Raw genomic sequence first — 22,705 nt, 5'->3', positions numbered from 1 at the left:
GAAGCCTGTCTGGCTGCCACACCAGAACCCAGAGCACACCCCTAGACAGGGAGGCTGACCCAGCTCCGGAGGGGCAGGGCCACTATTGGGGGGTGGCTGAGCTCAATCTCGGTCTCCAGAGGCCAGAAGGCACTCCAGTTCTAACACAAATGTGTATTTAAACCCAGCTGCTGGCAGTGGACTCCCAAGGAATCTGGTTTCCTTTATGTCTTTGTCCTTGAAGAGGATTTTTCCACTTGAAGTTTACTTGTTATTATAAATTGGTGGTTACATTTCAACCATTCGGAGTGAGGTTGAGTGACCCCCTCCACGTTACTTGGCATGTGGTCCATGGCATTCCCAAGTTTACCCTGAGTCCCCAATGACACCATGGGGTGAAGTGTCCACTAGTGGCCGGCCCTGGGACAGCACAGTCATGACAGACCTGGAGGCAATTCCAGGCAGAATTTGCTAATTTGCAGGACCCAGTACAAAATGGAAATGTGGGACCCCTTATTTAAAATTAAGAATTTAGGGGCACCTGGGTGGCTCAGTCAGTGAAGCCTCTGCTTTCAGCTCAGGTCATGATCCCAGGACCCTGGGATCAAGCCCCACATAGGGCTCCCTGCTCAGTGGGGAGTCTGCTTCTCTCTCTCCCTCTGCCCCTCCCCCTGCTTGTGTGCTTATGACCTCTATCGAATAAATAAAATCTTTTTAAAAATTAAGAATTTAGATATTGCCATCTTGAAATAAACATGGGGCCGCTCTGATTGTGGGACCTGTGCTACTTCCCCATCCAGGCCCTGGTTCCAGGCACCATGGTGTCAGAACTGGCAGCAACGCCATTCTGCCACTTTACAGATGGGAAAGCCGAGGACCCCGGGAGGCCGTGTGACCTGGCCAGGGCCAAGTGGGAGAGGGAGGCAGTTTGCCCCGTCCTCTTTCTACTCTACCCACCCCCCCGCCCCCCGCCCCTTTCTGGGCACTCACTCCTGCCTATCTCCTCCGCAGGAGTTTTAAATAAAACCTGGCAGAGTTAATGACAGCCTGGAGTGGGGCCAACACAGAGCAGGCTCCGGGGTAGTGCCACTGGGAGGATGAAAGTCCACTGGGCGGTGCTGATGAGTGATCTCCTCACGCCTCACCCAGGGCACACTGGGGGTGTGGCTCTGCCTCGGAAAAGGGGACCCACCCAGGGCAGCCCCCACTGCTCTCTCCATGGGTTGCTCTGTTCCCCCCACAAGGCCACAGGGGAAGCACCACTGACCACGGTGATGTGGGTGATCTGAGTCTGGGGCCCCTACAGGAAGGAAGGTCATGGAGAGGTGGGAGGGGTGGGGAGAGGAAGGCAATGGTGCTGGGCCCCAGAAGCTCACTTCTTGGGCTTCCGAGGGGAGATGTCCAGTGGTGTGCCGGGTGCTGGCATGTCCATGGGGAACATATCCACCCACAGCTCCAGGCGGCCCTGCGGAAGAGGGGGCATGGCAGGTCTCCCAATGGACTCCCCCTGCCCCGGAAGGCCAGCTACCCCCCACCAACCTTTGTTCCCTCAGGACCCAGTTCATCAATTTTCATCCTTGGATGCCAGAGTTCCTATGACATCACCAATAGCCAATCACAGCTTCTAAGGGAGACCCCTGAGGGCTGCACCTGAGCTGATGTGACTCTCACTTAGAGCAAAGACACACACCACCAGAGTTGCTGCGAAAGGCCATGGTGGGGAAGTGCCTGCCAGGCTTTTGGACATGTAGCAAACAGTATGAGGATCCATTTTTATGGGCTCAGGTGGGGACACCCTGATCCCAGATAGCAAAGAACCTCAGATCTCAGCCAGGTAAGTGTCACCTGCTCGATGCCTGGCTTGTCAGGGTTGAGCAGCGGCCGAGTCTCCACATGTTCGGGCACGAGGCGGCAGCCCACACGGGGGATGTCCTCCCAGTGCCTTAGGGCAGACAGTGCCACGTGCTCTTCTGTGGGCTTCCTCTGACCTGCGGGTGCCGGTGGGTCAGTTGCACACACAGCCTCAGCAGAATAAGAAACCTGTGCTAGGCTAGACTCAGGGGCACAAAGAGGCCCCTGAGCCATCACCTGTCCATCCCATCTCCTTTTTACTATTGGGGAAACTGAGGCACAGGGGGACAATTGGCTTGCCCAAGTTCTCAGCTGCCCCACAGGGCCCAGAGAGACTTGTGTTTTGGGGTTTGCTCTGCCTGGGAAACCCGAGTAGAGAATCCTGCTAGGCTGTGAGGGCGGGGACGGCAAGAATCCACCTCTTGGCCCAGCATCCTGAAGGTGGTCAGCAAGGGTTCCACAGCACACATGCCTCCCTATTCTCTGGGAAGTGCCACGTGCGCAAAGGAATGGTGAGAGCCCAGGGCTTGGAGTCAGAGGGATCTGGGCCCACCTCTCATTCTGCCTCTGAAAAGCTATGTGACCTTGGGCAAGTCACTGAAACACTTTGGGTCTCAGTGTCCTTCTCTGCAGAATGGGGAGAACCATCCTACCCCACAGGAATTCTGAGATGGAGAAAGAAGACAACAAGTGGGCAGGTGCCCTGTAGGATGGGGTGGAAGGGCAGAGGCTGGGCAGACAGGAATGGGACTCTAGGCTGATGGGCAGAGGGTCTAAGGAGACCCCAGTCTAGACCTCAAGATCCTGCCCCAGGGATGTGTGGGTTCCTCTTGGCCTCTGAGGCCCCGTGGCTGTGTCCAGTGCCCTATTACCATTCTCGTCCTCGATCTCGGAGGGCCCAGTGAAGACGCGGTTGGACACCTTCACTCTCCCGGGGGGCCCAAAGTGGGGGCCATCCACTTTGCCCTCCTTGCAGAGGCGGGTCAGAATCTGGCTGGGCTTCATGGGGTCCCGCCAGATATTGTAGCCATGTCTGTGGGAGGGGCACACAGGCTTCATGGGGCTCAGGGTGGGGCTGGGCCCATCCCCAGGCTGTAACTGGTTCCAACCAGTTCCCTTAAATTGGCTGCTGCCTTGAGTCAGCATGTGGGCCCCACCTGAGATAGGGTTGCTGGGGGCTGCTCCCTCCTACCCCAGGCCCCAGCCTCATATGCTCAGTGTCTCAAGGATGAGCTTTCAGCATCCCCCAATGCAGCCCAGCCCATTCCCAACTATGCCCTTTCCTCCGGTACTTCAGGTACTTCAAAGACTTCCATGAAGACACTGATAACGAGAGAGGTTAGGGATGTGACCAGATTCACACAGCCTGTCAGTGCAGAGGCTGGCCAGGTCCCCAGTGGATTTTGCATAGCAGTGCCACCTCTCCTCCCAGCCCACTGTTCTCTCCTTGCCCTGCCTCCTCTGGCCCGGAATCCTCTGGCTCTCGCCTCGTCTTACAATCCATGGAAGAAGGCCTGGCCTGGGGCAGAAACCATAATAGAGCCACCTTCCCAAATCAATTCCTGAATCATATTTTCAGAGGCAAGACACTGCAGAAGCGCCCAGGCCCGGCCCGGCTCCACCTCCGGCCCCGCCCCATCCCCGCCCACCCCGCCCCGCCCCAGTCGTGCCCCGCCCTCTCCCCGCCCATCTCCGTCCTCGGCCCGCCCCATCCCCGCCCCCGTCCTCCCCATCCCACCCACCCCCTCCTGTCCCGCCCTCGCCCCGCCCCGCCTCCGCCCGCCCCGCTCTCGCCCCCTCCATCCCGCCCCCGCCTCCGCCCTGCCCGCTTCTGTCCTCGCCCGCCCCGCTCTCGCCCCCTCCATCCCGCCCCCGCCTCCGCCCTGCCCCGCCTTTGTCCTCGCCCCGCCCCCGCCCCCGCCCGCCCCGCCCTCGCCCCGCCCCATCCCCGCCCTCGCCCCGCCCCGCCTCCGCCCGCCCCGCTCTCGCCCCCTCCATCCCGCCCCCGCCTCCGCCCTGCCCCGCCTTTGTCCTCGCCCCGCCCCCGCCCCCGCCCGCCCCGCTCTCGCCCCGCCCCATCCCCGCCCTCGCCCCGCCCCCGCCCGCCCCGCCCCCGTCTCCGCTCCGCCCCACGCACATGGAGTAGGTCTGGGCGATGCCGCAGGTGGCGCGGTGCTTGCTGTAGAAGCGGTTTTCCAGGTCAATCTTGGTTTCCCCAATGAGGTCGTCGGTGCCGACCAGGTCCCAGTCGTACACGGCCACCGTCAGCATGGATTCCATGGGGAAGGAGGCCTCAATGTCAAAGGACCTGGCGGGGTAGGGGTGGGGGGTCAGGAAGGCGGAAGGGCAGGGCTGCGTGGGGTGGGTGGAGGGCCGGCTGGGGAAGCGGGGTGGGCAGGAGGGGCGGCATGTGGGACACCAGGGGGTCTTACTTCCCAAAGACAGGGTTGAGCTGCTTAGAGATGTAGTTCTCCTTGTCCCGGATGTCTGTCTTGCCCAGCCGGATGGCGATGTAGGGGTCTGCTTTGCCGTTGATGTCTGCGGGGTGCAGGTCCGTGGCCTGGGATGGGGGCAGGGTGCTCCTGAGCAGGCTCCCCACACACCCAGCTCACCTTCCAGTGCCCTCGCGCCCTCCCTGACGGTCCCATGATGGCAAAGGGTGGGAGCGCTGAACCAGAGACGAGAGACTTGCTGCGGGACCCTGGGCAAGTCACACTGCCTGTCTCAGGTCTTGGCTTCCTCCTCTATAAAAGGTGGGAACCGAGGCGCCTGGGTGGCTCAGTGGGTTAAGCCGCTGGCTTCGGCCCAGGTCATGATCCCAGGGTCCCGGCATTGAGCTCTGCATGGGTCTCCCTGCTCTGGAGGGAAGCCTGCTTCTCCTTCCCCCTCTGCTCCCCCCTCCACTCATGCTCTCTCCCTTTCCTTCTCTCTCTCTCAAATAAATAAAATCTTAAAAAAGAAAAAGGTGGGAACTAGATCAGATGACCTTCCTGGTGTCTCTCAGTTGGGGCTGTCACTTTGTCACTGCTTTAGCTCCTCCTGCGTAAGGGGCCTGGGAGACTGTGGGGAGAGATCTGAGGGGGGAGTCTTACCCTGACCACATAGACTCGGACCAGCACATTGATGGGGTCATTACTGGGAATGCCCTGGAACATGCCATAGGTGGGGTCATAGCCGGCTTCCCGGGACACGTCCTCTGGGAGTGGCACTTTGTACACGCAGAGGGAACCCTGGGGCAAGGCAAGGCGGTCAGGGTGCAGTTCAGTTCCCTGAACTGGGCATTCAAAACAGCACCCTGCTGCTCAGGGTCCTAACCCTTCAGCCACTTGTGTCAGAGGGAGGTCTGGGGGTTCTGGAGGGAGTGGCCAGGGCAATGTTGGAGGTGGGACACTCAGGGCAGATGCTCTTTTATAATCAGCACAGAAATATTTTCGTATTTTGCTAATCAGTATAGCTAACAGTTCCACTTGACTGTCAGCCCCGGGCTTGGGGCTTGGGGCTTGGGGTGGGGAGAAGAGCTGGTGAGGGGGAGGCTCAGGGTTCAGGGCCTTTGCCTGACCTTGAACCTGCCCACGATGCGCTCCTCCTCAGTGGAGCCGTCCTCGTCATCTCCCGTCTTGCCCCGCAGCAGGTTGAAAGTGTGCAGCCAGTCCTCAAAGTTGTCGAACTCGGACTCCAGCTCCTTGGAGTACACCTGAGCAGGGCCGGGCCGTCGGGGGGACAGGCCATGGCCACTGGCCTCCATCTCACCCCACTTGCCATTTCCTGCCCCAGGCATGACCCCACGCTCCTGGTCGGTCTGTTCCCAGACCCTCACCTTTAGCTCATCAATCTTGGGTTTCTTCTTCTCAGGGACTTCAGACCCCTGGCCGGCACCAGGGCCCTGGGTTCTCTTTTTCTTCTCTTCCTTTGCTGCCTTTGCCTTCTCCTTGACCTTCATCGGTCCCTTCAGGCCTGGCCAGAACCAGAAAAGGAGGCCCAGGTCAGTTTGGGACAGAAGTGATGGAGCAGGAAGTTCGGGGTTGGAGAGCCAGATGCGCTGCTAATTTATTTTGTTAATTTAATTTCTCAGGGCTCTGTGTGCTCATTCGTAAACTGCAGACAGTGCTCCCTGGCATGCCTGCCTCACACGGGGGCAGGGCACCAATAAAGCCACACTGGGACAGTGTATGAAGACTGCTGTCACGCCCTCTGGCAGGGTAGAGCACAGAAGGAGCATGGGTCTTGAGTCAGCACCGTGCAGCTCACTCTCCTCTCTGGCCTCAGTCTACTTGTCTGTCACATTAAGAGGGCTGTTCCATATCAGCATTTCCCAAGCTACGTTCAGTGGGACACCAGCTGTAGATGTTCTTGGAATGTTTTAGGAGCAAGGGTACATTGTGGTCAGATAAGCTGGGAAATCTTGTACATTGTAACTTCCATTTAGAGACTTATCATCACGTTTGTATATTAAAGGACTGGGAAGTCCTGTGCCTAAAGACCTGTTTAATCCATTTGACCAAAGAATCCTCTTTTCCCCTTGGAAGACCCATTATCATCAGTGTTCCATGGAAAGGGTCTGGAAGATGCTGGAGCTCTGAGCTCCCTTCCAGCTCTGATGTTCCGTGGCTCTAAATGTCTGTGGCTGCTGAACTGGTTCAAACACAAGCCACCCTAGTTGAGGCCCTACGCCCGCTCTTGGTGCCCAGAGATGGCTGGTGATAGCTGCCTGCAGCTGCCACGGCTACTGATGATAGTGGCGTGGTGGGCAGGAGAGCCAGCCCTCTGGGGGAAGGAGGGGAGGCAGAGACCCAGGTCCCAGGCTCACCCTCGGTGTTGTCCACCTCCTCCTTCTCCTCCACGTCAGTGCCTGAGACCTCTTGCTGCCGAAGTTGCTGCCAAAAGATGAGGTGAAGGGAAGGGAAGGTGGGCTTCTTGGGGAGGGGTCTTTTGACCCCACACTGCGGTCTGAGAATAGTCTTAAGGACTTAGAAACAAACTCTTTTGGGACACCTGTGTGGCTCAGTTGGTTAAGTGTCTGTCCTTGACTTAGGTCATGGCCCCGGGGTCCTGGGATCAAGTCCTGCTTAGGGCTCCCAGCTTAGTATGGATTCTGCTTCTCCTTCTCCCTCTGCCCCTCCCCCTATACCCCCTTCACCCCTGGCTCATGCTCGCTCTCTCTCAAATGAACAAATAAAATCTTTTTAAAAAAGGAAACAGAAACACTTTCTGATTGGGGTTCAAACTCATCATGTGCTCTGTGTAAAGTGGGTTAAAAAAAGTTTATGATGTGTACGATATGCCTTTAAATTGTATATCATTTAAAAATAAAATGCCTTTTAATGTCGATTCTTAGTGGTATTATACTTTTTAAAATGTAGACAAGTATAACGGAATCAGAAAATGTGTTTTAATGTTCTTTCCCCACAGTCCACCCTACCTGCTGGAAACCAAACCTCGGGGTTTCCATTAAGGCGCCACTTGGTGGCAACCTGTGCAAATGACAGGAGTAGAGATGAGACAATAGGCAGCCCCTTGGAGCTCCAGCCTGGGCAGCTTGAATCCAGGAGATGATGGTGGGAGAAGGTATGACTAGGGACCCCCGCCCCCCTCAAGGCAACCTCCTGCTCTTTAGAAGCTTTTCTGGACACACAGGCATGTAGCTAGAGATTACATTTTTCAGCCTCCTTTGCAGCCAAGTGTAGATATGGAGTCTAGATTCTGGCCAACATGAGTGGAAGTGGTATGTGCAACCTCCAGGTTGGGCCCTCAAGAGGGAAGGAGTACGCTTCCTCTTCTTCTATTTTACCCCTTCCTGTGCTCTGGTATTAGGACCTGAGGCTGAGCCACCTCTAACCACACAGATGCCAGCAACAGGCGGCAGGGTCTTGGTGCTTGCCTCCATTATGTCCCCCTATCAGCCTAACACCACTCTCTGAGACATTATGTGAGAAAGAAAGAAGTTTCGGTCTTGTTCACACTACTCTAACTTGCTACAGCAGCTTAGCCGACTAACCTAATGTGGAAAGTAAACATCACACATAGCCTCAGGTCACAGAAAGGACCTGGGGAGAGAGGGTGTCTGGATCAGCTCAGGTCCTACTGAGGCACAAGCCCCTCCTGGTCAGTCGGTAAGGCAGTCGGTAATGCCCTGATCTGGGTGGAGAGAGACAGGTGGAAGAAGAGAAATGCAGCTTCTGGAATGTGCGATCAGCCTCAGGAAGAAGAAGCTACATGCATCCAGTAGGGGAAGAACATTCCATAGCCACAATGGCTGAGATGTATAGAACAAAGCAATATAAAGAGGTACAAGTCCTACTAAGAAATCATTGCTCCCTTTTGGCCTCTGCACGTGTTTCTCCTCTTCCTCAAAGGTCACCTTCCCTGTGAAGCCTTCTCTGACTCCCCCAGGCATTGGGATCTGCCTTTGTCATCACACTATGTCAGCTGACATGTCTATGAGGGCTCCTTAGGGCAGGTTATGGACTTATCTTTGGCCTCCACAATACCTAGGATGGTGTCTGACTCATCACATATACTCAGGAGGTGTTTGTGGTGTGAGTGAAGTGAGTCAAGATGAGTGAAGACAAGAGAAAGCCTAGGCAGAGAAGGTAGACTGGACCGCCATCTCGGAAAAGGTGGGTCCTGAGCTAGAACTTCAAGGATGTGAGACAAGTCTGTTCCCAGCTCATGTTAATGGAGTGGGGGAAACTGGCTCTGGTGGGGAATGGGAAAGAGGGGCCGATGTGGAGTTGGGGTCATCTCCCCCAGCCCTATTCCTTCTCAGCACCCCAGCCCAAGCCCAAGGCCTCACCTCCTTCATGGTATCGATGGAAGCAAAGTACTTGGACCACCAGTCCAGCATGCTCTCATCTGGCTCCTCTTCCTCTGGCTCTTCTGCATTGCCCTTCTTCTTCTTTTTCTTCTCCTTCTCCTCGTCAGCCTGGAGGGTTGGCCAGGTCCAGAGTCCTGCATACAGCCCTGCTCCCTGGACATTCTCTGAGCCCTGGGCCATCCAAGGGTTCCCCATCTATTTTAACTATTTACTTCTGGGAAGCCCTAGACTCCATGAGGCTCCTTGAGGTCACCAGTGTCAAAGGGCCCTGTTTTGTGGAGGAAGGTACCCAGAGAGGGTCATGACTCGCCAGTTTGAGCTGCTGGCCAGGACACAACTGTCTCTCGAGGGCTTTGCTGCCTGAATGGTTCTCTCCCTCTGCCTCTTTGGAGGAAGGTACTGACCCTGAGCATCCAGGGCCTGGGGAGTGGCCTCAGTCCCTGATGCAGCGCCTCTTGGCCTGCTATCCTCTGCCACTGCAGGGTCCTCTCTCCCCAAAGCCCCCAGATGGCCCCACACTCACCACATCCACCTTGATGACAGCATCAGAAGTCTGTGGAGGGGAACCAAAGAGATGGGGACAAAATTAGCCACCAGGGGCCTGAAGTGGTAGGCAGCCACCCAGCCAGGAGAGGAGAGGAGACGGAGACGAGGGGAAAGAGAGAAGAGGAGAGGATAAAGCGAGAGCAGAGAGGGAGTTCATGCGGGGATGTTCACTGTGGGAGCCCCTGTGCTCTGTGGGCTTAGCGCTGACAAGAGCACACTGCCTGGTGAACCTGCAAGAGGTCTGCTTCATAGATGTTTCCCCACAGTCCTTCTTTTTTTTTCTTTTTAAAAGATTTTTATTTATTTATTCATGAGAAATATAGAGAGAAAGAGAGGCAGAGACACAGGCAGAGGGTGAAGCAGGCTCCATGCAGGGAGCCCGATGTGGGACTCGATCCCAGGTCTCCAGGATCATACCCTGGGCTGAAGTCAGCGCTAAACTGCTGAGCCACCCAGGCGTCCCCCCCACAATAGCCTTTTGAGGGTGGTGGTTCTCCACCCTGACTGCGTGTTAGACTCACGGGGTGTGGGGGGGTGGTTACAAATGATCAGTTCCAGGTCTCTCCTGAGTCTAAATGTGGGGGCCAGGCACCTGCATGGCTGCAAACTTCCCAGATATTTTCAATGGGCATTCAGGGTTGGACAGGGAAGCTGACCTGTATGCAACAGGAGCTCAGTAACGCTAGCTAGACAAGGTCGACTGCCACTCTACTGTCCCCCCTTACTAGGGCAAGAGCCTGAAAACTTCAGTGGACGCACAGATAACTGCATAGCTGAAGAGGACCCTGGTGAAAACATCCCCACCAGAGTCCAGGGCCGGGGTGATGAGGGGGAAGCTCAGGTTCATGCTGTCCTCTATCTTTTTCACTGATGGTCTGAAGTTAGGGAGCTCTCCCCTGGCCTCAGGAGGAGCCCGCAGGGAGAAGTTCAGGAAGCTGGGAGCTGAGGGGGCCTGGCATCTCCAGGCATAGCCCTGCAGCAGTGGGCTTTCCTGGCAGTGCCATGGTAGGGCTGTGAGCCAGCCCCATCCCTCATCTGCTCCCCTTTCCTCAGACCCATGCCCCCTGCTAACTCAGCCAACTGCCCGGGACCCTCCGGGGTCAAGGACTGTGGGCCAAGGGAAGGTCATTTCAGACTGAGCTCAGACCTCAGAAGCTGGGAGGTGCCCCAGCTGTGTAAAAGACTTGAGGTCAGGAGTGGGGTGGAGAGAATGTGGCAGGGAGGAAGCCCACATCTGGCCCACCCTGCCCTGCAGACACCAGCTCTGCATCTAAATCCCAGATGACAGGTGTCTCTCTGGCAGATAAATGGCCCTAGTCTCCAAACCAAGAGGCATAAGGAGCTTCCACCCAGAAATCTCTCCCCAGCCCGGGCCTAGGGAGGCTTGTTTGTGAATTGCTGGGATGAAAAACCAGGCAGTCTCTGGAAAGAACACTGCTGTTCATGCAGAACTGACAGTCTTGCATTCAGGGGCGGGTGCAACAGAGCTAGGATGGACTGCTTGCAGATGTAGGCAGGCTTAGCCCTCGACCATGACATGCCAAAGGAGGCGGCCCTGCTCCTGCGAAGTGTCACAGGTGCCCAGCTAGCGTGGGGCTGACGTTATGCGCCTTACCGCGTCCAGCTTCACCATGGTCTCCAGCTTCTTGACAGGCACCTCTGGCTCCATGTTCACCACGACCTCCCCTGTGGGGTGAGAGGAGGGGCCCCCATTGCATAGCACACGGCCACCCCGGAGGAGCCTGACTGTACAGAGAGACGGACAGACAAGCAGACAGACAGGGAAGAACAGGAATGAGAGTGAGAATCAGAGGTTGCCAGAAGGACCAGGGGCCTAAAGCTGATCCTGGAGCTTTCTGAGGGAAGAGGGAGGGACAGGGCAGTTGAGAGAGAAAAGATAGGCATAAGGAGAGGGAGAAAATGAGCCAGAGAGAAGGCTGAGCTGCTGTGGAGTCAAACAGTGGAGGCTGGGCCGGGAGGGAGGCTAGAAGGGAGGCCTGGGCCTCATCCATAGAACAGCAGAGGAAGCCATCTGCCCTCCGGCCCTTGAAGAACGTGTCTGGCTCTGGCTCTTTCTCTGCTCCAGAGTGATGGGCAGCCAAAGGTAGCTTGGCCCCCAGGATGGGGCGTCCCCTGGCCTCCCTCATGCCCACTCGGGAAGCCCCTGGGTAGCCAGCTGGCAGCCTCGAGGCCTGGACTGTGGGCAGGAGCTGCTCCCGTGGGCTGATGGAGCCAGGCCTGGGCTTCGGGGTGTGGCCATACCCGTGGTGTTCCAGTTGGGGGCTGAGCGGTCTGGGGGCCTGTAGATGAATCGCCGCAGAGCGCTGACGGCATGGGAGCCCACCAGGGTGTAGCGGCCGAAGGCCCGGCAGTCCACCACTCGGATGTTCAGGGGCGGGTGCAACAGCTCGTTCTCTGGGAGGTCCTGGGGTGTTGACCAAGTGCATCCTGGGATCAAGGAGGGAACAGAGGAGCCACCCACCCCGGCCATACCAGCTGCACCCAGTTCTGTCTGGCTCTGCCTGGGGCCTGCACCCACCACTTCAAACCACTTGACGAGGGTGTTGAAGTTGGGGTTCTTCTTGTAATTGTGGATCAGGGACGACTGCACTCCCTTTCCTGCACACTCGATGTCCACCCGCGGCCGGTCCACCTGGGCCAGGTTCACCCGCTTCAGGTCTCTCAGGCCCCAGAAGAGCACCTGGGGTGGGGGGAGAGGAGAGCCCCTCAGTCAGTGGGGCCCACTGAGGGTGGGCAGCGAGTTAGGAGAGGCAGGGCCAGGGGAACTGATGAGAGGCCAGTGTCCTCAAGGGGCTTCGGGGCTTCGGGTGGGCATGGGGACACAGACAGGAAGGCTGGGGAAGGTTCTGGACTTGGGGCAGAACGGGCAGGCACTGCAAGGGTAGGAGCCTGGCTCTGCCGCTGGCTCTGGGTGTGACTTGGACAGGTCACTTCCCTCCCGAGGACTTCAGTCTCCTTGTCTGAAAAATGAGGAGTGGTCTGAGGTTGCTGGAGACCTCCTGATGCCCGTGGTGGAGTGTGTGCACGTGAGCCTGGATGGGAGGAGAGTGAAGGGGCAAGGAAGCCAGAACGCAGCAGGGCCTGTCCAGGGCAGGGACCGGAAGATCCCCACTGAGCCCTCACGCACCTCGATTCGGTATTTGCTGAGCACGGGCCGGATGCCCACAGGCACGGGCATGATGGGACCTCGGTCCATGTCCACAGGGCCGTTGATGGGTGGCAGGTCCGCCTTCCCTGCTGGCCCAATCTGGGGGATGGGAGTCATAGTGTCACACTCTCCTTCCCCATGAGGTATTTGTCAGGTGCTATGGGGAGCCAGGCAAGGCCGATGCCCCAGGTCCCCGAGAACCACGCTGCAGCGCCACAGTTTTGGTGAAACTGGCCTCACGGCAGGATGGGGAGGAGGGCAGCCCCCGGCCCCAGTGCCCTTCCCTGTGGCCCCACCTGCAGCAGCTCGAAGGCAGCCAGCAGATCCCCAGCCGTGGCATTGCCTCTGTAGATTTGGTAGTACTCGAGCTGGGGTGGGAAGCGGGGTGGGCAGTACGCCTCGTCGGCCATCTTCACCAGGGGCTTGGCAAAGGTCCGGCCCATGAAGTCGGCTTTGCCCTGACATGACAAATAACCCAGGTGGCCTCCCAGCGCTTGAGTTTACTGTGGATATTCTTCACACCTGGGATCTCATTCAGTCCTCACCACAGCCTCAGGAGCTAAGGGGCAGGTGTGATCACCTCATTCTACAGATGGGGAAGACCAAGTCTTGGGCCCATCACAGACCTGCTCAAGGCCATGCTGGCAGTGAATGGCAGATGCAGGACTCAGGACTAGCAATGAAATCTTCCCACGTCTAGTCCAGAGCTCTCAGAGTATCCCAGTAGCTGGAGGGGTGGCCCCCCAGCTCTGGAAGGGTCATCTCAATCCTTTGCTTCTCTACTCCAGAGTTTCCATGGAGAGCTGTGAGGCTGTTACTGACTGCAGCAGGTGTGGGCAGGGGGTTGGGGGACCCGGGGGTGTGGGAAGGCTAATGACAGCAGAGCTTGCTGGCACATGTCTTGATGACTCTGGGCCTGAGCTGGGCCTATCTGTGGCAGGATGTGTGGACACTCTGGCCTAGCTGTTTCCTGAGATCCCAGAGGCCCCCAGGATCGGGAAGGGGTCAGGCTGCAGTAACAGGGCAGGAGGAGGAGGGTCTGCTGGAGGGTCTGGTCAGCAGCACCCCCCCCCCCCCCGCACCTCCCAGCTTCCCAGCAAGCACCCTGACTGAGGAGCCCTGGGGCTGCGCTGGGGAGGTGGCTCTCAAGGCAGGTGGAGTGCAGAGATGAAGGCATAGATCCCTGGTGCCTGAGCCTGTCCATACCATGGCGTCCTGGTCATAGATCTCGATGACAATGATAGGGGGATCATCCCTCAACTCATGGGCTTCACCATAAAGCTCCAGGTTGTCAAATACCAGCATCTGGTCCCAGGTGGGGCACAGGGTCTCATTCAGCACCTGCAGCGTGGGGCAGGGGGGATATGGGTAATAGGTGGTGGTGTGTGGGCACGTCCATGAGCAGGAGTCACCCAAATCACTATGACTTCCAGAGACTCCGGGGACAGGAGGGTCATGTTCCCTGACTCTTCCCAAAAGCTTAAAATGAAGGCCTACATGAGGCTGGCTCCCAAGCCCCCCCACCCCACCATGTCTTTCCTTTCTTTTCTTCTGTGTCGAACGTAATCACAATTTAAAGCCTTTACCAGTATGTTCTGGGCCCACAGATACTTGCAAGGCTGTTCTCTAAGGATCTGGGGTGCTGGCCGATCTGTTTTCTGGGTCCCACACCCTCAAGGGCTTCCCAGTACTCCCCGAGCCAGAGCCCCTCCCTTCTCCCCTGAGCCCTCACCTCTGTGCACTGACTCTGGTTGATGAAGAAGACGCGGGCGAAGGGGTCTGAGAGGCCACTGCTGTCGGCAGCAAAGAGGCTGCGAGCCTGGTACATGTGGGCTCGGAGCTGGAAGGCCTGCTTCTCTGTGGGCAAGAGCAAGCTGAGGCTCCCTGTACGTACATCTGGGCGGCCCCTTGGGCACCCTCCCGGACTGTGCTGCAGCAGGTGTGGGCAGGGGGTTGGGGGACCCGGGGGTGTGGGAAGGCTGATGACAGCAGGATTTGCTGGCACATGTCCTGGGGCTGGCAGCCAGGCCCGGCCTGGATGAGGGGGCCTCACTCACTGGTGTAGACCAGGCTGATGGGTGGGAAGGAGTGCAGGCCCAGGCCCTGGGCTGCCTTGACCTCCTCGAAGCCACAGGGCAGCCCGCACAGGAAGTCCTTGCGCTGCTTGCTGAGGCCCAGCCACAGGTAGAGCTCCAGCTTGGCCTGCACCGTCCAGCCTGCTGAGCCGAAGCCCCGCTTGCCTGGCAGCTGGGGGAGGGATTGTGGTCAGCTGTTGGGTCCAGGGGGTGAGGAACAAGTGGGGGGCCCTGGCAAAGACCTCATTCAGAGCTGCCCTTGTCCCTCCACAGCCACCTCACCATGGTGGGAACAGAACGGAGGGGGATGGGCAGGACAGTGCTATCTGGCCCTCATCCCCCTTCCTATTCTCTCTCCAGCTCTGCTGTGAGCAGCTGCAATGGTGGGGAGGGCGCTCCCTCCAAGAGGAGGCTGATCCCTTGGAAGAAGCCAGATGCCAACCTTGGGCCCCAACCTCATTCCCAAGACTCGTTCCCCTTTTGTACCTTGAGGAAGAGCGTCTTGACCTTGGCGCAGTCCTTTCCCAGCTCCTCCTCAACGATGGAGAAGAGCAGGTCCTTGGAGGGCACCCGGGCATAGGCAATGCGCTTGTTATTGCTCATCATCCAGATGAAGACATCGGGGATGCTGTGCTGGGGCTGGGGGCAGGCAGGAGGGGGCTGCTAAGGGAGGGGTCCCACCACGGGGCTAGGGCCCCAGAGCCTGACTGACCCTCTGGGCCCAGAGGGCCAGGCCTGGGCCTGCAGAGGGGAGGACCCCAAAGCTGGGTCTTCTTCACCTCCCACAAATTGCATGGGAAGAACACAGGACAGGATGAATGGCTTGTTCTCCTCTGTCCCCCAAAGGCTGTCAGAACCAGAGGGGCCTCCTAGGTGGTCCCGTCCAGCCTCTTCCTGTGCAGCAACCACCTCCCCACTCCAGTCACTCTGGTTTGGGGGCTGGGCACCCCCTCTCTGCACGATAACAGGGGGCGCACCTCATCTGCCAGGAAGCGCAGCTTCTGCAGGAAATTCTGGCATAGCCTCAGCTTGTCCCGCACAGTGTGCTTCTTCACCTGAGCCCGCAGGGTCTTGGCCTGCTGTCCCATGCTTTCCTGCGGGGGTTGGAGGGTTGGGGTGGTGAGGGGCTCAGGACACACTGCATGACGAAGGGAGCTGGCCCTGGTGGCTGTGACCTTAGAGACAGCTGTTCCCTCGGCCTCGGGCACCCTCCCTTGATCCCCTGTGTGGTCCAGCATGTCCTCACCAGCTCCTGCATGCAGGACTTGAGGCGCTCCCGGTCCAGCCTGGTGCGGGATGAGTGGCCCTGGTCCTTGTTGGCGAGGGAGAGGAAGCGGCTGGGGAACAAGGGAGCAGTGCTCAGCGGAAGCCACCTGCCAGCAAGCCTGCAGACACTTCCTCCCTTGCTCAGCCCCCCACTTCCAGTCCCTCGCCCCCCGACCCCTTCCTCTCACTAGCAGCCACAGCTGAGCTCCTCCAGGACACCCCGGAGGCGACGCTCAGGGTAAGACTTCTCAGTCTTGATCATCTCCTGCACATCATTCAGGCCTTCTTCCTGCAGACCAGGAGTGAGGGTGCATGCTGACCCACAGCCCCCTGCCTCAGTCTCCCCAGAAGTCTCCCCCCATTCATCAGGGGACCCCTCACTAGTTCCATGCCCCACCCTGCCCAGGTCTTGACATCATACAGAAACTACCAATGCCCCAGGTTCTGTCTCTGCCTGAAGGAAGAAGCCACCTCTGGGCTACGGGTCTGTGGTTCCAGTGGATTCGCTGGGGCCGGGCAGAGGTCAGGACTAGATGGTGGATGGGGGTGCGGTGCAGGCCAGAGACAGAGGGGTTGCCAGCCTCCTCCAGGGAACACCAGGATGGGATGGACCAAGATTCCCAGACTCCATTCTATGTAGCCCTCGGGCCCTCCACCCACTCCTGGGGCATGAGAGCAGGGACAGGATCAGAGGTAACCCTGGGGCTTTTCCTGCTGGGCAGACTGCCTTGTGTGTTGCAGGGGAGGCTTCCAGGCTGGGTAAGGCCCTCTGAAGCACCCCCCACCCCTGCCTTCCCCTGCTCCCTCCCTCCCCCCGCCTGGCCCTGACCAGCTTGTCTGCAATGCGATCCATAATGTTGGCATTGTAGAGGCGGCGGCGCTGGTCAGGCCACCAGCTCTTCATGTAGATGCAGGGCTTGCGCTCCAGGTAGGGTAGATGGAAGTAGTTCCTGAGGGGGAGGAGGTGGGAGGTTGAGGGCTGGAACCCAGGGAGGTGGGAGGTGGGAGGTCCAGGCCATGAGACGATGGGAGGCAGTAGGTAGGGCCTCTCAGGACCCTCCATCCTCCTGACTCACCTGTCTGTGATCTGGGGCCGCATGGGAGGGGTGGAGGACACGGAGGCCAGGTCCCCACCCTCATCAGCGTCATCGTCACTTGAGTTCTGGATCAGATCGACCTCTTCTTCATCCCCAGGCTCCTTCTGAAGCCGAGCCCGCTGGGGCCTTGACAGGCCATCAACTTCATTCCCATAGTTACCTGGAGGCAGAATGGGACACTAGAGGGCCTAGAATCCTTCCCCCCTACCCCCATACTCCTGCCCTCTGATTTGGGTGCTGCTTTGTGTTTGTGGGAGGGAAGTGGGAAGGCAGGGGGTGGGGAAGGTGCCAGGAGTTTGAACCAGCTTGGACACAACAGAACACTGGCTAGAGGAAGGTGTCTGTGTCCCCCACCCCCAGCAATGACCTGGCTAGAAGCCCTGATGACCACTGGACTCAAGGGCCAGCCTAGGACATGGCCTGGATTCCTACTCTCTCCCCCTTCCCTGCTGCAGGGAAGGCTGCTTTCTCCCCCATGTCCCAAACACAGCTTTACCCTGTGGAGCTAAGGCACCCTGTGGGCACGTGTGCACAGTCGTGTGAACACTGTGTGCTGTGTGGGTGCTTGAGGACACGTGAAGGAAAGTGGTCAAAGCTTCCCTTCCTAGCTGTTACCACCGAGCAGTCCCCAGGCCTGAAGATCCCTCTGAGCCTGGCACTCACCTATGGTGACCTCAAAGGTGATTGGTTTGTCTCCGTTTTTCCGGTCGATCATTGAGGCCTCTAGGAAGGCTCCAAATAGAAAGAATTCTTCCATTTTTCCTGTGCAGCTCTGTGGGGAAGGTGGTTCAAACCATCCCCAAACCTCAGCAGGGATGTCAGGCCTGAAGCCAGGCCTCCTCCTACTGGCTTACAGACAGATGGGGGCAGACATCCCATCCTGCTGGGCAGCTAAGCAGCCCAGACCCTGAAGGCCTAAATCCTTTTGACCTCCGGCCTGCATATCCCTAGACAAGGACAACCATGGTCAGGAACAGAGCAGAGACCTGGGACCTCCAGGCAGAGTGCCGGCACAGGCAGTGGGAGGGAACGGAGGTCCCCTCGGGGTATTGGGGGCAGAGTGTGGGCTCCTGCTTCCTGGGGAAGGAGGCTTCGTCGTGGAGTCTTGCCCTCTGAGGCAGACGGCAGCAACAGGCTGAGCCCAGGCCTAGGGTCCCATGGCGGGAAGAGGGCTGAGCCAGGGGCCCTGGAGGACAGCCCGGCCCCCTGGGTCCTCACCTCCGAGACGGGCGTGGCCTGCTCCACCTGTACCTCTGTGGAGCTGGTGAGCTCGGGGTTGGAGGTGTCCAGGATCTCCACAGCCAGGGCCAGCATCAGGCGGGCGCGGAACGACACGCCCTCGCCCAGGCCCTCATTCAGGTCCTGGTGCTCGTCCAGCAGCGTGTAGTTGCGGGTGGAGCCGTACATGTTCACCCAGGCCGGGCCCAGCGTGGGCAGGAAGCCTGTGGGCCACGGGGAGAGGGACGAGGGGCTCATGGGGCTGGTGGAGCCTCTTTTAGGGCGTCGGGCTTGCACCTCCTGGCTGCCGAGCTGAGGACCCCGTGTCTTGCTCGGTGAAACACTGAAGGCAGGCTGACAGGAGGCCCCAGGAAGAGCTCACCCCTGCTGTGCATGGGCGGCCTGGGCAGCCTCCTCACTCGCACAGAGCCCTTCCTTGGGTCCAGCTCCCTGCTTCCTGGGAGCTGGAGCCGGGGCTGCCTATAGACGCCAGCTCCTCTCACACTCCCCAGCCTGGCCTTCTGGCCCCTGGTGGCCGGCGCAGACCCGCATCTCACCAGGTCTCCCACCCTGCTCACGTGGACCCCTCCCCTCCTCTCCAAACATCCTCCCTCTGTCCGCCTGTGTAACGCTTTCTCCACGAAGCCGGCCCAGTGCCTAGGCCCTGGTAACTTCTCCCGCTGTTGGAATTTGTCTCTGGGTAACATGGGGCTGATCTGCTGTATGAGCTTTGTTTGTTTGGCTTTTGTTCTGCTCAGTTTAGAAAAAAATCATGGCATTTAAAAAAATCAAGATATACTTCACATAATATAAAATTCACCATTTTAAAACATGCATTTTGGTGGTTTTTAGTATATTCAGTATGTTGTACGAGCATCACCTGTTTCCAGGACACTTCCATCCCCCTCATGAGAAACCCTGTACCTACTGGCAGTTAGTCCCGGGTGCCTCTCCTGCCTCCTGGAATCACTAGTCTATATTCTCTCTCCATGGATTTGACAGTTCTGGACATTTCATAGAAACGGAGTCATGTAATATGTGGCCTTCTGCGTCTTTGGCCTTAGGTTTCGAACATTCGGTAGCACATCCACCTTTCTAGTCCCCAGTGAGCACCATGAGGACAGGAATGGATTCTTCTCTTGCTCTATGTCTCTGGTACCTGGTGCCTGGGTCCTAGAAGGGGTGAGCCCCACAAGCCCATAGATAGGGACTGTGGCAGCAGTATCCATATATGTGAAACACACATAATTATTATTTCCATTTCACAGATGAGAAAACAAATTCAAAGATCACACAGCCACTAACTGTGCGGGTTCAAACCCAGGCAACCTGGTTCAGGCAGGCCCTGTCAACCCTGTGCAGACCTGAGCCATGACTGTCCACCCTTTGAGGTGGGGGCTGCTGACCAAGCCTCACTATGTCCGGTGCCTTTCTGGAGGAGGTGGAGATGGTGGAGGTGGGGTGAGGGGGGAGTCCCATTTACCCCTTCCTTTCGGTTCCCTTGCCCCTAATGCAGTCTCCTGTTGCTAACCTTTGTCTCCGTCATTGGAAATCTTGCGCAGGTCAATGAAGTGGGTGCCGATGGCCACATCGTTGACCTTGTCTGAGTCTCGGATCTGCACCTTCATGCGCTTGCAGAGTGGGGGGAACAGGTCTGTAAAGATGACCTGCTCATTCCAGAGGGGCTCGTAGCTACTTTTCTGCACTGAAGTCTTGCCCTGGTGGGAGGGAATGAGGGTTAGGGTGTGTGTGTGTGTGTGTGTGTGTGTGTGTGTGAGCACCTGCACATGTACATGTGTGTGGTGTGTGCATGTGCATGTGTATCCATGCATATATATGCAAGTGCATGTGTACGTGTATGTGTGGTGGCTTATGTGCATGTGTGTGTATGCCTGTGGGTTGTGTGTGTATGTGTTGTGCTATGTATGTGGACTATGTATGTATGCGTATGTATGTATGTATGTGTAGGATGTGTGTATGCATGTGTACCTATGGGTGTGTGTATGTGGTATGTGTATATGTGTGTAGTCACATGTGTATGTGTATGTGTGTGGTGTATATATATATACATATGTATTCAAATTTTTTATTTAAATTCAATTTTGGGGGCACCTGCACCCCAGTGTTTATAGCAGTAATAGCCACAATATCCAAACCATGGAAAAAGACCCAATGTCCATCAACAGATGAATGGATAAAGAAGATGTGGTGTATACATGTGTGTGTGTGTGTGTGTGGAAAAAGAAATCTTGCCATTTACAATGACATGGATGGAACTAGAGGGTATTGTGCTAAGTGAAATAAGTCAGAGAAAGACAATTACCATATGATCTCATTCATATGTGGAATTAAAGAAACAAAATAGAGGATCATAAGGGAAGGAGGGGAAAAATAAAACAAGACGAAATCAGAGAGGGAGACAAACCATAAGAGACTCTTTTTTTTTTTTTTTTGAGACTCTTAATCATAGGAAACAAACTGAGGGTTGCTGGAGGGGAGGGGTGGGGAGATGTAGCTGGGCGATGGGCATTAAGGAGGGCACGGGATGGAATGAGCACTGGGTGTTACACAGCGTATTACTAGTTTCAGAGGTAGCGGTCGGTGATTCATCAGTTGCATCTAACACCCAGTGCTCACATGTGGGACGTGTGTATGTGGGTGTATATGAACGCGTGTGTGCACTTATATCCAGCAGGCACTCTCCCCCACGCCAGCCTCTCAGATTCCTCCCTTTCAGTGCTCCCGCCTTAGTTCTCAGTCTCCAGGATGCAGAGACAGGCAGGATCCCGTAAGGCCCATGCCTGAAAGGATTCCCCAGCATGGTCCTAGCTCCAGCCCCTCTCGGCTGGAGCTCCCCTCATCTCCCACTCTCCTCAAATGCACCCAGGGATCAACGATGTCACCTGGCTTCTGATTTTGCCTCACCTCCACCTCCAGCCCCCACTTTCCAATCACTCTGTTGCTCTACTGCTTGTTACCCCAAACCCAACCTCCTGCATCCTGCACCCCAATACCTTCTGGCCAGCAAAGAAGACTTGCACATAGGGGTCGACCAGGTCCTTGTTCTCACCAATGAAAGCCTTCTTCACATTGGCCATGAGGCTGGTGTTCATACGGGGCAGCCCCTCAGCTCGGTAAATTTTCACGTAGAACCGGGCCCACTGGCGTTCAGCAGGCACCCCCTCGGGCAGCAGCAAGTTCCTGCCGGCACATACAGCCAGAGCTGTGGGGGCCAGGTGTGGGCACCCCAGTCCTGCCCTGGCATCTATATACCCTAGGGCCCAGGACAATCTCCGTGAACTCCTGCCCTGTCCTGCCTCTGATCTTCCCCTCCTGGGAGGAGAGTCTGTGGATGCCTTGGCCAGCCCTGCCCTTGGTTCTTCTTGGAAGAGCTGAGCTGTCTGGGAGTGGGAGGTACAGGGGGTAGGGTCTGTGCGCCAAGTCCACTCCAGGGGCTCCTTTTGGGAGAAGGGAGGGCTGGGTCAGGTCTCCAGGGGCTGGGCGGAGGTATATGGGAGCCTCACCCCTCAATGTCATCCTCATCTGTCTCGTTGGCCTTGTGGGGTGTCTTGATGTTGTCCCCCTTGCCCACCACAGCAATGTCACACTTCACGTAGCCCTTCAGCCCAGCGGAGATGTCGTCGGGGTCTGACAGGATGGCCCACTTGTGGTGGAACTGGTGCTCTGCAGGGGTGAGGAGTGGAGACTGCACCTGCCACCCTGGGGCAGGGTGAGGAGCTGCGGAGCTGAGCATCTTTTCTGCTCCTGATTACCAGGATGAACAGGAGGAGACAGCGGTCCCCAGAGGGGTGAGCAGCCAGGGCAAGGTCTTGTGTCCGGGTGTGTGGTGTGATTTTGAAGAGAGAACTCTCCAAACCCCTGCAGCTCTCCTGCCCTCACCCCTGCAGACAAACTACATACAGCTGCCAGACAGAACCTTCAGAGAGGTTCCCCTTCCCTGGCTCTTCCTTTCAAATGCCAGGGGCTCACCGGTGCTTGGGATATAGACCTCAGTGTGGTCCGTGGAGCCTCCTGATTCAGCTCTGCCTGGCTCACTCCACTCATCCCTCCCCACCCTTGTGCTCCCTCTGGGCCTAGCTGCTTTCTCCTCTCTGGACTACTGGAGTCCCTGTTCATACCCTCCTGCCTTTATGGCTGCTGTTCTTTGAGCTTGGAAGGGCCTCCTTCCTACCTCTCCCCACACTCAAACTTCTCAGACACCCGTCAGGGAAGGTGGTTGGGCTAAGGAGATTGCAAGCACCCCGGACTTCCTCTGTGATCTACCAAAGGGTGGGTGTAGACTTGTACAACCCCTCCTCATCTCCAGCAGAGGGAATTAGTGAGTGAGCAGTGTCCTGCTGCTGCATCTGATGGTGCAAAAGTGGTCCTGCCAGGGTGATAACAGGCCCTGGTCTCCCCAGGAAACCCTTCCAGCTCCACAAGATATTGATACCACCCAAGACTTCCAGTAGCACCCAGAACTCCTGTGTCCCTGGGCAGCATATTTCCAATGACTCCCTGGCTAGGTCAGCAATGAGGGACTCTCGGGGAGGCTCAGACCAAGCCAGAGACCATCAGAGTGAAGACATCAGTCTTCCACAGACCCTAGCTGTGGGGGTCTTGTGACTTCAGGTTCCTATGAAGGGTACCAGGCTCAGGAACAGATCTTCAGAAGAAGCAGCAAGTCTGG

At 57.4% G+C, this 22,705-nt stretch overlaps 1 protein-coding gene across 4 annotated transcripts in view; it reads right to left on the bottom strand.

Moving 5' to 3' along the window:
• OTOF (otoferlin) overlaps nucleotides 1-22,705 on the bottom strand; it is a 95,850-nt gene that overhangs the window by 4,245 nt on the left and 68,900 nt on the right. For 2 of the 4 annotated variants that reach the window (XM_041755249.1, XM_041755251.1), the window contains 30 exons: nucleotides 21,540-21,699; nucleotides 21,030-21,216; nucleotides 19,547-19,733; nucleotides 18,016-18,239; nucleotides 17,461-17,569; nucleotides 16,777-16,957; nucleotides 16,530-16,650; nucleotides 15,889-15,989; nucleotides 15,681-15,771; nucleotides 15,412-15,528; nucleotides 14,921-15,073; nucleotides 14,417-14,606; nucleotides 14,092-14,216; nucleotides 13,566-13,700; nucleotides 12,656-12,817; nucleotides 12,339-12,458; nucleotides 11,730-11,891; nucleotides 11,453-11,615; nucleotides 10,806-10,876; nucleotides 9,168-9,197; nucleotides 8,624-8,752; nucleotides 6,638-6,704; nucleotides 5,648-5,784; nucleotides 5,390-5,524; nucleotides 4,923-5,060; nucleotides 4,263-4,390; nucleotides 3,968-4,138; nucleotides 2,703-2,863; nucleotides 1,825-1,967; nucleotides 1,356-1,444 (listed from right to left, as the gene is read on the bottom strand). In XM_041755249.1, the coding sequence (XP_041611183.1) occupies nucleotides 1,356-1,444; nucleotides 1,825-1,967; nucleotides 2,703-2,863; nucleotides 3,968-4,138; nucleotides 4,263-4,390; nucleotides 4,923-5,060; nucleotides 5,390-5,524; nucleotides 5,648-5,784; nucleotides 6,638-6,704; nucleotides 8,624-8,752; nucleotides 9,168-9,197; nucleotides 10,806-10,876; nucleotides 11,453-11,615; nucleotides 11,730-11,891; nucleotides 12,339-12,458; nucleotides 12,656-12,817; nucleotides 13,566-13,700; nucleotides 14,092-14,216; nucleotides 14,417-14,606; nucleotides 14,921-15,073; nucleotides 15,412-15,528; nucleotides 15,681-15,771; nucleotides 15,889-15,989; nucleotides 16,530-16,650; nucleotides 16,777-16,957; nucleotides 17,461-17,569; nucleotides 18,016-18,239; nucleotides 19,547-19,733; nucleotides 21,030-21,216; nucleotides 21,540-21,699 (4,087 nt within the window). Of the gene's footprint in view, nucleotides 1-1,355; nucleotides 1,445-1,824; nucleotides 1,968-2,702; nucleotides 2,864-3,967; nucleotides 4,139-4,262; nucleotides 4,391-4,922; nucleotides 5,061-5,389; nucleotides 5,525-5,647; nucleotides 5,785-6,637; nucleotides 6,705-8,623; nucleotides 8,753-9,167; nucleotides 9,198-10,805; nucleotides 10,937-11,452; nucleotides 11,616-11,729; nucleotides 11,892-12,338; nucleotides 12,459-12,655; nucleotides 12,818-13,565; nucleotides 13,701-14,091; nucleotides 14,217-14,416; nucleotides 14,607-14,920; nucleotides 15,074-15,411; nucleotides 15,529-15,680; nucleotides 15,772-15,888; nucleotides 15,990-16,529; nucleotides 16,651-16,776; nucleotides 16,958-17,460; nucleotides 17,570-18,015; nucleotides 18,240-19,546; nucleotides 19,734-21,029; nucleotides 21,217-21,539; nucleotides 21,700-22,705 lie in introns of all 4 variants that reach the window. The other 2 variants (XM_041755247.1, XM_041755250.1) reach the window with 1 other exon arrangement.

Source organism: Vulpes lagopus, chromosome 5 (assembly GCF_018345385.1).
Source record: "Vulpes lagopus strain Blue_001 chromosome 5, ASM1834538v1, whole genome shotgun sequence".
NCBI classification, from domain to species: Eukaryota; Metazoa; Chordata; class Mammalia; order Carnivora; family Canidae; genus Vulpes; species Vulpes lagopus.
This window is presented reverse-complemented; position numbering and strand designations above follow the sequence as displayed.